At 42.7% G+C, this 13051-nt stretch overlaps 1 protein-coding gene across 1 annotated transcript in view; it reads right to left on the bottom strand.

The window, feature by feature from the left end:
* Positions 1-417: 417 nt before the first annotated feature.
* Positions 418-13051, bottom strand: part of LOC145359792 (cystathionine beta-synthase-like protein) — a 31932-nt gene continuing 19298 nt past the window's right edge. The window contains exons 10-15 of the mRNA XM_080214570.1: positions 10652-10757; positions 7877-7945; positions 6377-6511; positions 5793-5901; positions 1299-1383; positions 418-557 (exon numbers count right to left, since the gene is read on the bottom strand). Of these exons, the coding sequence (XP_080070696.1) occupies positions 418-557; positions 1299-1383; positions 5793-5901; positions 6377-6511; positions 7877-7945; positions 10652-10757 (644 nt within the window). The remainder of the gene's footprint in view (positions 558-1298; positions 1384-5792; positions 5902-6376; positions 6512-7876; positions 7946-10651; positions 10758-13051) is intronic.

The raw sequence follows: 13051 nt of genomic DNA, 5'->3' as shown, positions 1-13051 counted from the left end.
GGAGGCCAGCAATTTAACATACAGTGAGAGGGAATCAATTGAAAGGAATAGTATAGATGCATTAAAGAGGTGTAAGCATGTGAGGAAGAAGAGAATAGAGGGTTATGCTGATACAATTAGATAGGGGAAGACAGGGGACGGCTTAAATGGGGTATACACGCTAGAAAGTATCAGTAGGGCTGAATGGTCTCATTATGTGCTGTAAATGACTGTTTGACTCTACTGAAACTCTTAAGGTTCTGATTTTTTATTAATTCTGATGGATCTTATCTGTGGTATGCTGGATGTGCTGATAACATGGAACCAAATGCTACAACTATGTTATATAGAGACACAATTGGTGCAATGTTTCCACAAACTTAGATAAGCTGCATTAGGCAAAACATCAGACAAATTGCTGATGTTGTTAATATTCTATCACTTTCTCAAATCTGTGGCTTGCTTTTTTCCGTCGTAGCCATCATTTCTTTCCTTGGCTTTAATAAAGGTTATCAGATCATTAAATGTTACTACGCCGTGAACAATTTCTCTCTTTCCACTTTCACCATCACTGTTACCTAAACAAACAAAGAGAAAAAAATTGATAAAGTTTAGGATACAATGGTGTAAGTTTTGATGACGCCAATACTGAACCTCTATAACTTCAGAACGTACGGATATATGAATGGAATTAGGTCACTTAAGCCCCATTGGCCTATTTCACAAATGTTCCATTGAACAGCCTGGTCAGTTCTCCCACCGTGAAGCATGGACTGGCGGCATGAACCATAAGATTAGGCCCAAAAACACGACAGCTCTGTCGTCATGAAGCATTCCGTTTTGTGCCAGAACAAACACTCTGCCATTTTTTTGGTAAGATCTTGCCCACTAATTCTGTCTCTCTCTCCACAAATTTTATCCAGCATTTTCTAGTTGCATTGCCCTCTGCCTGAGCAGTGGTCTGGCGGGGAAGATCAAATTTAGTTTGTTTATTAGTGTCACAATTAAAGCTTACATTCACATTGCAATGAAGTTATTATGAAAATCCCCTAGTTGCCAAACGCTGGCACCTGTTTGGGTACACTGAGGGAGAACTTAGCATGGCCAATCTCTTGTCTTTCAGACTGTGGGAGGAAACCAGAGCAGCCAGAGGAAACCCACACAGACATGGGGAAAATGTGCAAACTCCACACAGACCCGGGAATCAAACCTGGGTTCCTACCTTTGTGAGGCAGCAGTGCTAACCACTGCGTACCATGCCACCCTGTGCTTTACAGTATGCATTTACAACAAGAGCAAAAAAATCAGTCATGACTCACAGTGTATTTGTTCATGAATGATCAAGACAAAGTGATTCAGTGCCAAAGTCCGAGATATTTTTCCAAGACTATCACTTAACTTCACCTATTAGAGAAAACAGATGGCTAATCTGTGGCAATGTATTTGATATTCACTACACTTTAAAAGTGGTACAAGTCACAATATTGCCAGTTACCTTCATTACAGATTTAAAGTGAGGAAGATCATTTCTTGTAATTATAACTCTTTTCACCGATTAAACTGTTAAGTTTGACCATTGAGTAATAATCGTATTGATATTGAACACCCAAAGATACTCTTTTACCTGAATATGTAAGTAAGTCAGTGTGTATAGATTAGCTGATCGAGTTGTATAGATTGTAAAGAGAGGCAAGAGGTTACTCAGTTTACCTGAGATAGAATGCATTCTCACGATCTAAAGAAAATATATTTTTCTGGAAAAGCAAAGGTTATGTTTTGAGTTGGAAGGGAAGCAAAACACAAAGTAAAAAAATGTTCAAAGCATTCCCTCAACAATAATTTGTTCAGATGTTCATGCCAGCGGGATTCTCCAGTCCCGCTGCAGTGAACGGAGACTTAGCTGAGTGCCAAGTTCTCTGTCCTTGCTTGCAGCAGTGACAGGACGTGAATGGTCAGAAAGTTTTGGCCTAGGACAGACTCTTTTGAAACATTTTCAACTTTGTGCTCCTGTAGCACACGACAACTACACAATATAGGCATTCAAATAACAGGAGTGTTATCATGTTTGTAACGTGAATGGCAATCTTGGCTCAGGGCTAATCCTCCCATGTGTCAGAGTTACATGAGTACACCTCAAGCATGGAAAGAAATTCAGTAAATATTTTTAAATATTCAGAATGGACGTGAAGAAAACAGCAGCATAACTTTCCCGAAACACTGTTTGCTACAACTGGTGTTAAAATAGGAGAAATTGTATTAAAATCAAACATACAATAATGGTGCTTGAACACAGTGCTATATTGGCAACCCAAATGTCTATGAGGTTGTAGCTATATAATCCAAAAGTGACCCATGTAGCAGCCATTTGGTATTAGAGAATAAAATGGGGGTACGTTTGGACTGTCAGTGATTTTTATTTAAACATATTATAACATGGCAAAAAAACTACCCAGACATTGATGCAATCTCATTAACGGGTTTGGACTATTATTGCAATAACTTAGTTTGTAATTTATGTTTCAGACTAGCATAGCTTTTAGTTTTAGGAATTAATGTATTAACTGTAGGTAAATTGAGACATCTGATGGAGAAACTGATGTAAATGCAATTCAAACAATCCTGGGTGTATTATATTTAACAGATAGCAGTTTGCAACCTGTGTTTATAATAAGGCTTGATTAGCTGTAAAGACTCCATTCTAATCAGTATTCTATAAACTGTGTGTGCCTTTATATGCTCTGTTTGTGATCAGAACTCCCCACTCATCTGACGAAGGGGCAAAACCCTGAAACCTAGTGGCGTTTACTACCAAATAAACCTGTTGGACTTTAACCTGGTGTTGTAAGACTTCTTACTTTATAATACGCTGTCAGAGTTGACAATGAAAAAAATACTTAAACAGTGGGTGACACATTTCTGGACCTCTTAGTGGAACAAGGGAGTCTGGAGAGAGGGTTACAATGTTGTGTTGAAGGTAAAATAATTTGTTTACATTTCTGTTTGAGACCACTTCAAAAGTTTCCACGTAGTCATAGAGATGGGGTGTGGGGCTATTGTTTGGGTTGTCTGTGGGTTTGCTCAGAAAGCAGGCAGTTGCAGTTTTGGTTTAGACTGTGGATCACTTGAGTTGGAAGAGCCGAGGAGAATACATGTTGGTCAGCCTTGCAATTTAAGCAGAACAAATGCTAACTTTGTCATTCATTGTGTGGAATGCGGGTGGGACCCGTGCTCAGTTTCGTGAGGGAAAAAAGTAGCTGGAAGATTTGCCTAGCTTGAAACTGCAGGAGAAATCAGTAGTGGTGATCACAGATTCTGGTGGCAGAAGGCAGTTTGCAGTTAGTTTGGAAGTAGACAGTGTGGTCAGTCAGCTTGGTATGGGTGGAATTTTACAATTTTTCAACACATTGGGCCTGATTTTACCATTGCGTCGAAAATGTGATAAAGTCGGGTGTGAGGCCATTAATTCGATCTGCGCCTGCGTCTGCGCAGATTGCCACTTAACTGAGGCCCGAGAATGGCCATGATCCAATTCGCACCCAAAATGGGCGCAATGGTGATTTAAATTTTTTTGCATGTATTTAAATTGAATTAATGAACTGCCTGCCCAACTTTATCAGCATTTCCTCCTTTACCATCGCGTTCGCACATCCAGATTCAGCGCTAAACAGGCATGCTCGGCCAAAGGCCTGTTTCGGGCACTCCAGCTTCTGCAGAGGTGAGTTCAGAGCTTCCAGTGGCTCTCTGACTCAGATTGATGGTGGTGGGGAGGAGGAGGGAGGTGGGCCAGATCATTCTCTGGTGAGGGAGGGGCACGGGAGAAGGGAGGCCCAATCATTTAGTGGTGGGAGGGCGTTGGGGGGGGGGTGGGATCTGGAGGAGGAGGCTGGTATCTCTGGTGGATGGGGGTGGCAGAGAGAGAGGACAGATCGCTCTCTGGTGGGAGGCGAGGGGGGAGGCAGAGAGAGGTCAGATTGTCATCTAGTTGGGGAGGGGGTGGGAATGGGAGGCGGCCCGATCATTCTCTGGTGGGAGTGGGGGTGGAGGGAGGACAGATTATTGCCTGGTTGGGAGTGGAGGGTGGGGGAGAGGAGGTGGGTGAAATGTGGGGGGGTGGAAGAAGGGAGGCCAGATGGATCTCTGGCGGGGAGGGGGAGGGGGCAGACGGATCTCTGGGGTGGGGGGGGGGCAGGGGCAGGGGCAGGGGGGGGTCTGCTGCCACTCTACGGGTGATCGTAGGGGGTAAAGGGGGCAAAGAATCATGATCGGTCTGGGTAGATAAGGGGGAATGTAATGTTGTAGGAGTGGGGCTGACGTCTGTGGGGGCCATTGCTCCTGATCTGCTTTTATCCACTTTTTGTGGCCCGGAAGCGATGTGACAGGGATGCGATTTTCACATTTTTGTTTAAACTGCACGTACACAATTCAGAGCTCCAATCATTTCAGGTGTGCTAAGCCCTGCCCACAGCGCGATTCGGACTTGCAATTTCTTTTCAGTCTGAGTGAATATGGGGGCTCCTGAGAACAGATTCCCAAGTCGGATCTGAATTGTGCCCAGATTCAGCACTTAGAATGAAAATGGTAAAATCTTGCCTGTTGTCTCAGGTGAGAAAAGTGGAGGGCAGTCGGTCAGCTGCCTTGCCATTTTCTCTCACTATTTTTTTTTAACATTTTGAAAGAAAAGTGGAAAGGGCAGGTCCCACAACGTCATGCTGGGATGGGGCTGGAGGGAAGCTCTGGCTGGGCCCACCCTGCCAGAAACTCCGCCCTGATAAAAGTATGCACCAATCTGTAAGAAAAATTAAAGCAGAAATAAAAAAAAAAGTGAAAGCAGAAACACCTCAAGGAAACCCCCCCACCCCCATGGACACAGAACTGCCCCCACCCTGGGAACCTTCCGCCCCAACACCTCCCAACACGCATATAGGACCCTCTCCCTCAGGGAACCCCCTCCATATGGACACAGGCCTCCCCTTCTGTTAGGGAATCCCACCCCAGCCATTCTCAGCCCCACAGGTATTGTCCTGTCGCAGGAGATGGCACAAGGCCACTGGATGCATTATTCATTACACCAGGGATGGCAGGTGGAATACCAAACAAGGGCAGAAAGAGGTCATTTGGCCTAGTGAGTCTGCATCGACTCTCTGACAGAGCATCTTGCCCAGGCCTTCTCCATCACCCTGTCCCCCATTACCCCATACATTTACCATCCATCTACCTATACATTCTGAGACACTAAGGATCAATTTAGCACAGCCAATCCACCTAACGCACACATCTTTGGAATGTGAGAGAAAACCTGAGGACCTGGAGGAAACCCATGCAGACATGGGGAGAACATGCAAACTCCATACAGACAGTGACCCAAAGCTGGATTTGAACCTGGGTCCCTGGCACTGTGAGGCAGCAGTGCTAACCATTGTGCCACCATTGCAACCTTATGGCCTGGTATCCATTGGCCTCCACAGCAGGAAGCACTCCCGGTCCCCGTCCATGTCATAATCCCGAATGGAAGAATTCTGCTGTTAATGTAGAAAGAAAAATCTGAATATCCTAAGTACAAGAATGTACTCTAAATTGTCATTCAAAAAATAACTTTTCATTAAAGAGTTTTAAAATTGCGGATACCTGCATTTTTCCAAGGGACAAATTGTCAAGTTTTAAAGTCTATTTTATTTTCTAACCATGTCAAATGAAAGATAAATCAGCAATAAAATTGTGGCTAACAATTATTTCAGAGCGTGTACTGATTTCCTCAATAGGCTGCCAGGAAAAGTCAACAAGCGCATTTGTGGTTTGTGAAGAGAATCCCTTACCTTTTCGTACTGCTGGTAAATTATTTTGGACACTGGATCAGTGAGCTGCAGTTTTCCTTCATTAACTGATGACACAGCATTCCCCAGAGTGACTAAACCCAGTATCGCGCTGCAGGTAAATTAATAAAACAATAATTACCCATTTACATGACCATCAAGGCACTAAGCTGTTTGTAACAGCTCACACACTTCAGAAAGAATTTGGTGATATGAAGTCACCCTGTGGACCTATTTAGAACATTAAGAATGACTTCCAATTGTCTCTTGTTGTGCTCTGTGGTAGAATTAGAATACTGGAATTGGCAAAACTATTAGCTGTACCTGGTATTTTCCACAATCAACCAGTGTAACATTTCATATCAGTGATATGATAGACGTTTTGGATGATTTATGTGGGCATTGCTTTGTATCTTTGCAAAGTTAAAAAACCAACCTCAAACTCAATTGCTTCTACAATTTTTGGGAATACTTGTGAATTCCACGCCCACATCTAATATCCTTTCGCAATTGCATGGAATAATGAATTAGTCTTTAGTATAAAATTCTCGGTTTCATCGTAAATTAATTCTTGGCATAGTGCCTACCCATTGGAGTCAACAACAACTGCATTGTCCATACTACTCGTTTTGAGAAGCTGGATGATGGTCTGACAGGTGACTTCTGGAAGGACAGTCAGAGGTGGGAGAATCTTCATCTGATTGATCGGTACATTCCACCAGCTGCAAAAACCAAGAAAAACCACAGGTCAATTCAATTAATAGAGATGAGGCGATGTATCGCTAAACTCCCTGCCACTCTAATTATCATTCTGGTTGCTCCTTGAACTCTTCACGGTAGACATAAGTGTAAATGTTAGTTAGATCAGATAACTTTCTCTAAATATATAAGAATTAGGAACAGGAGTATGTAATTCAGCCCTCCACCAATCAATACATTAATGGCTGATCTCATCTTGGCCTCATCTGCACCTTCCCGTCTGCTTCACGTTTGCCTTCATCTTGCTACTAATTGAAAACCCAACTATTCCCTCCTTAAATGTGTAAAGCATTCTGGTGTCAACTGCACTCGGGGGTAGAGAATTCCACAGATTCACAATCCTTTCAGTGAAGTAATTTCTCCTAATTTCTGCTTTAAGTCTGCCATCTCTCAGCCCAAAACTATAGTCTCTCATTCTAGAATGTTCAATAAAAGGAAACATCCGTTCTATGTCTATCCTGTCAATCCCCTTTCGCACCTCACTTAGTTCTCCTCTCATTCTTCTAAACTCTAGCAAGTATAGGCATAAACAGCTTGATCTCTCTTCATAAGACAAGATAAACATAAAATGTTCATGTTTCAAATATTTAGCAACCATTACTACTCCTTATATTCTAATACATTCATTGGAATGTACACACCATTGGTACCTGTACATTTGGAAACCTGAGTTGCAACGTTAACTGATAAAGGTGCCAACATTTTATTGAGACCACGAAATAATTTTTCAGTTTCTTTCTCAGAAATGTACTTATGCCACCGTGTGAATATCTCCTGTTTAAAATCATTATCCAACAAATGAAACACTGGGGGCGATTTTACCATCATGTTGTGCCCGTTTTTGGGTGCGAAAAATTGGTAAAGTTGGGCATGAGGTGAGTAGCGCGATCTGCGTCAGGTTCCCAGGCCCGAAAATGGCCACGATCGGGAACCTGTCCAAAATAGGCGCAATGTCAATCTAAATGTTTTTGCATGGATTTCAATCCACTTAACAAGCTGCCATGCCCCACTTTATCAGCACATCTGCCTTTACCACCGTGCTTGCCCAATCAGCCTGGAACTGATATGCTTCATAAAAGGCTGTTTTGGGTTCTCCATCGGTGAGGGTTAGTGAGGAGGTCAGTGCCTACTGTTGGAGAGTAGGGTTTTCTGAGCAGGCTCGTTCCAAGACCAGAAAACACCCGAGGTCAACGGACCTTTATATGGTTCATGTTCCGCCTGCTATGATTCCCATGGGGAGCCAGACGAGAAAATTCCACCCAGAGAATTGTTTGATTAACTATACCTCAGCACATTGGAGAACCAATCAGCTCACTTTAATTCTGTACCTCTTTTGGTCACAGGCTTCCTGCCGAAACCCTTTCTCTTCCATCCAATTATCACTGAGGAATTTTGACCTGTATTAGTGCAGGATAAATAACAGTTGAATAATTAATTTTCAGAAATTCAAACGTAAATGCCCAATGCTGGATGATTTTTCTCAGGTTGTTACTATAATGGCGCCAAAAAGCTTCCTAAATTTAAATAGTTTTGTCTAATCATTTTCAATCTACAGTGCAAAAGTAGGCCATTTGGTCCATCAAGTCTACACTGACCACAATCCTACCCAGGCTTATTCCCATAACCCAACGTATTTACCCTGCTAATCCCCTTGACCTTTTAAGATCAATTTAGCATGACCAATCAATCTAACTCGCACATCTTTGGATTGTGGGAGGAAAACAGGACGCCTGGATGAAACCCGCACAGACATGGAGAGAATGTACAAACTCCACACAGATGGTGACCCAAGCTGAGATTGAACCCGGGTCCCTGGGGCTGTGAGGCAGCAGCACTAACCATTGTGCCACCCACATTTTACTGAAATATTTTTACCAACCCTGTGAAACCTTGCTGTATTCATCATGACACCAAAGAGGCTAATTGGCAAATCCTTCCAATGCACACCAATGGCTGGATGAGATGCTTGGTCAGCCATATATTGAAAACAGCCTTCGATCATCGCAATTCAAAGCTTCAGACTACAATATGGATGTACAAGTGCACATTGCCATGACAAATCAGACACTCTGTGTGAACTGTAGCACACCATCACCAAAGCCTTTTCATTAATGTTATTTCTGGTGGATGGCACAGTTGTCAGCACTGCTACCTCACAGCTCCAAGAACCTGGTTCAATTTTGGCCTTGGGTGACTCTCCGTGTGGAGTTTACACGGTCTATCTGTGTCTGCGTAGGTTTCCTCTGAGTGTTCTGACTTCCTTCCACTGCACAAAAGTGTGCAGGTTAGGTGGATTGGCCATGCTAAATCGCCCATTAGTGTTCCATGGTGTGTAGGTTAGATGGATTAGCTATGGCAAATGTGTGAGGTTACAGGGAAAGGATGGGGGAGAAGGCATGGGTAACATACACAGTCAGATGTTTGGTGCAGATATGGTGGGCCAACTGGCCTCTTCTGCACTTTAAGGATTGTGTAATTCCCTGATACTGAGTTGAAATTAAAATTGGCAATTCAGATTTGATGTATCGATTCAAGTCATGTAACTTGATGTGAATGGGAAAATTTGGGAGAAAGTCACCAGGAAAAGCTGCAGCATATTGAACTGGGTCTTGGAGGACCTGATCCCACTGGTCAACATGTGGCAGGAAATGTTTGCTTCCATTGGCAACCATTACAGCCTAGACCTGCCGTAGAGGCAAGTGTGAGTAAACAGAGTATCAGCAAGAACTTATCCAAGTGGAAAATAGTAAAAACAAGGAAAAAGGATTACTCATCTGAACTGCCCGTGTAGACCTTAAAATGGAACACCAGTAAAATCAGGGAAATAAGAATACTGGTTCAAACTGTTTTTTTCCATTTGGACAGGAATTCCTCCATCGTGGAATTAATTCCATGGAACACAGGATGCCAGATCTATCTGCAGCTTAGCAAAACAAAGTCATGCAATGTAAAGGGAAGTGCTGAACACTTTCAGAGATGCAAAGAGGTTGTGCCTCGATAGCATTGATGGATGGATTATCAGAAAATATCCCTGTGTTCTTTACCGAGTATCAAGGAGATTAATCTCGATCTCCGGGAAACTCCGGGAAGTTCCACGAATGTTAGCTATCCAAGTTGAAATTCAGCTCAATACACAACTTCCTTTGCAAACTTCCCCTTCCCTGAACCTCAGAATGGTCTCTTCAGCTTCTCCTGTCATCTTCATGATTTTAAGATCAAATTTAGATGTCAGCTGTGCTAAAACTTTCATTTCTCTATCAAGGCTTACTCACAGGCTACGCTCAGTGATGGTTAAACCAGCTTCACTGCTCAGTGGTAATTACTCTACACTCGTAGCTTGCTACATGTTGGTCAATGTAAATGCAATTAGGTTCCTTGAACAACATTTGGTCAGGCAACTCGACAGAGTGCGCTGAAAGATTGCAGGGTTTCTGCTATTTCACTCCAGGTTTATGCTTAGAAGAAGTAACAAAGACTAGAGTAATTGAAATCTGGCAGTGTGCATACAGGTGCATCCTCTGTGCTCAACTTGTAAACTTTAAGTATTAAAGTTTATTTATTAGTGTCACAAGTAGGCTTACATTAACACTGCAATGAAGTTACTATGAAAATACCCTAGTTGGCGCACTCCAGCACCTGCTCAAGTACACTAAGGGAGAATTTAGCATGGCCAACGCACCTAATCAACACATTTTTCAGACTGTGGGAGGAAACTGGAGCACCTGGAGGAAACCCGCACAGACACGTGGAGAACGTGCAGGCTCCACACAGACTGTGACCCAAGTCAGAAATCAAAATTGGGTCCCTGGCACTGTGAGGCAGCAATGCTAACCAACTTGTGTCCCTCCAGACTGGCAGTTCAATAGAGTGAAATTTATCGTGATAGGATGAATACTTAAGAGATCATTCACTTTTCCTGGGGTGCATGCATTCTTTTTAGTTTCTTTGCTTGCCAGTTTCATTAGGAGAAGAAACAACATTAAATTTCACCAAAGTCCCATCTCAAAATCAACAGAGGTTCAGAGATGAAAAGAAAGCCTTTGGGTAAAAGGCAGGTATGAGTGTTCCTGTGTTAGATAGGGAAGTGTTACTCAATGACTTACATGTAATTACGGACAGAATCTGGGAGTATCACCACACAGCGTTGCCCTTCTTTCAGATCTTTCGCCACTCTCAGGGCTCCACACAGGGCACTACCTGAACTCCCACCTACATGGCAGGAAAGATGGAAACAAAACGTCATTCACAGGCTCATGTTCATCGTACATTGGACCAGATTTTTTCAGTCAATATTGAAGCAACAGTGCTTACCACAACATCAACCAAAACTGTCCGCTAACATTTAGCGATCGCTGAGGCACGGATTTCCATCTTCCTGATGTGAGTTTGAATCTGCCAGGGTAAAGAATTTCTACATGCCTAGCAATAATGATCCCATCAAGCAGGGCAAGTAGCAAATCGCATTGAAGTATTCCCATTGATACGTAATAAAGTGAACTGATTATTCTTCATGTAAAGCTATGCATTGCAGTGAAATAAATGCTTGGGACATAGACATGGGATTAATAGAGAAGGAAAGAAGAGAGTGCAGAATGTAATGTTACAGTCATAGCTAGGGTGTAGTGAAGGATCAACTTAATGTGAGGTAAGTCCATTCAGAAGTCTGATGGCAGCAGGGAAGAAGCTGTTCTTAAGTCGGTTGGCATGTGACCTCAGACTTTTGTATCTTTTTCCTGACGGAAGGTGGAAGACAAAATGTCTGAAGTGCATGGGGTCTTTAATTATGCCGGTTGCTTTGCTGAGGCAATGGAAAATGTAAACAGAGTCAATGGATGGGAGGCTTGTTTGGGTGATGGATTGGGCTATATTTTCGACCTTTTGTAGTTCCTTGCAGTCTTGGGCAGAGCAGGATGCACACCAAGCTGTGATACAGCCAGAAAGAATGCTTTCTATGGTGCATCTGTAAAAGTTGGTGAGATTCGTAGTGGACATGCCAAATATCAGTGAAGAACCCTACTTATTCAGCCTTAAAGATTACTCAATGATCCAGCTTCCACTGCTCTCTGGGAAAGAGAACTCAACAGACTAACGGTATTTGAAATAAAAGATTTCTCCGCCTCTCTGTCTTAAATGGGAGACCTTTTTATGCTTAAACTGTGTCTGTAATGGCTTTTAAGTGGCTTCAAGATTGGGACTCCCTGATCTGCCCAGTCTTGTCCTGAAAGCTAAACCAATAGAGCTTAATTTTTCAAAAAGATCTCATGTCATGCTGGGACCAGCTTAGCCCTTTTGCAAAATATTCAACACCATAATGGACAACGACTCTGAAAACTTTGGTTTTCTCCAAATTCTGTCAGACCGATAATGTTAATTTGACTCTAATGTGAAGGTGCTTCAGAGAAGACAAGCAAATCTTCAGCTACCTCATTAATGCCATTTTGGTTCTTTCCCTTAACTAGATAAAGGGATATTATTCAAAACCTTGAAAAAGGTACTTCTTGCAATATACAATTCCTGGAATCACTACAATGTAGAAGGAGGCCATTCAGCCCATCGAGTCTGCAGCGACCACAATCCCACTCAGCCACTATCCCTTTTACCCCAAGTATTTACTGTGTTACTCCCCCTGATACTTAGGGGGCAATTTTTAGCAAGGCCATTCAACCTAACCTGCACATCTTCGGACATATGTCTAGGAGGCATCCTTTCTCCTTAGTTAATTTTATAATCAAAATAGTATGACATTAAGGGAAAGTTATGAGGCTATCTCCCAGCACATAGATATCAATGAACAGACAGTAGCGGAGAGCAAATGGGCAGCATGGCAGCACAGTGGCTAGCGCTGCTGTCTTAAAGTGCCAGGGATCTGGGTTCAATTCCGGCCTTGGTTCACTGTATGGAGTTTGCACATTCTCCCCATATCTTTAAGGGCTTCCTCCTGATGCTTTGGTTTCCTCCCACAGTCCAAAGATGTGCGGGTTAGGTTGAATGGCCATGCTAAATTGACCCTCACATCAAGGGATTAGCATGGTAAATATGTGGGGTTATGTGAATAGGGCCTGGGTGGGATTATGGTGGGTGCAGACGGTGACCTCCTTCTGCATTATCAGTATTCTATGATTTTATGAAATTTTCAATTTTGCAATAATCATTTGTTACTTGCAAACTTGTCTCACAATTTAAGCAAAATCTCTTCAATAATAACTAGGAAGCAAATCTAAAACCACTTTCTTCAAAGTACATGTTCTATCAGTTCATCCATGCCAGCTGTAGGATGGACTCACTCTTTATAAAGTGTTCTCTATTGCTGATGGGATTTCACCTGTATAAAGGTATGGGGAATGTGACAGCATTATCAATTTTTCACTGATATTTTCGCAAATCCACTACAAATCTCATCAACTTTTACAGATGCACCATAGAAAGCATTCTTTCTGTCTGTATCATAGCTTAGTGTGCAACTTGCTCTGCCCAAGGCCACAAGGAACCACAAGGTCCCACTA

This window comes from Carcharhinus amblyrhynchos, chromosome 29 (assembly GCF_965287045.1).
Source record: "Carcharhinus amblyrhynchos chromosome 29, sCarAmb.v2.hapA, whole genome shotgun sequence".
Taxonomy (NCBI): domain Eukaryota; kingdom Metazoa; phylum Chordata; class Chondrichthyes; order Carcharhiniformes; family Carcharhinidae; genus Carcharhinus; species Carcharhinus amblyrhynchos.
This window is presented reverse-complemented; position numbering and strand designations above follow the sequence as displayed.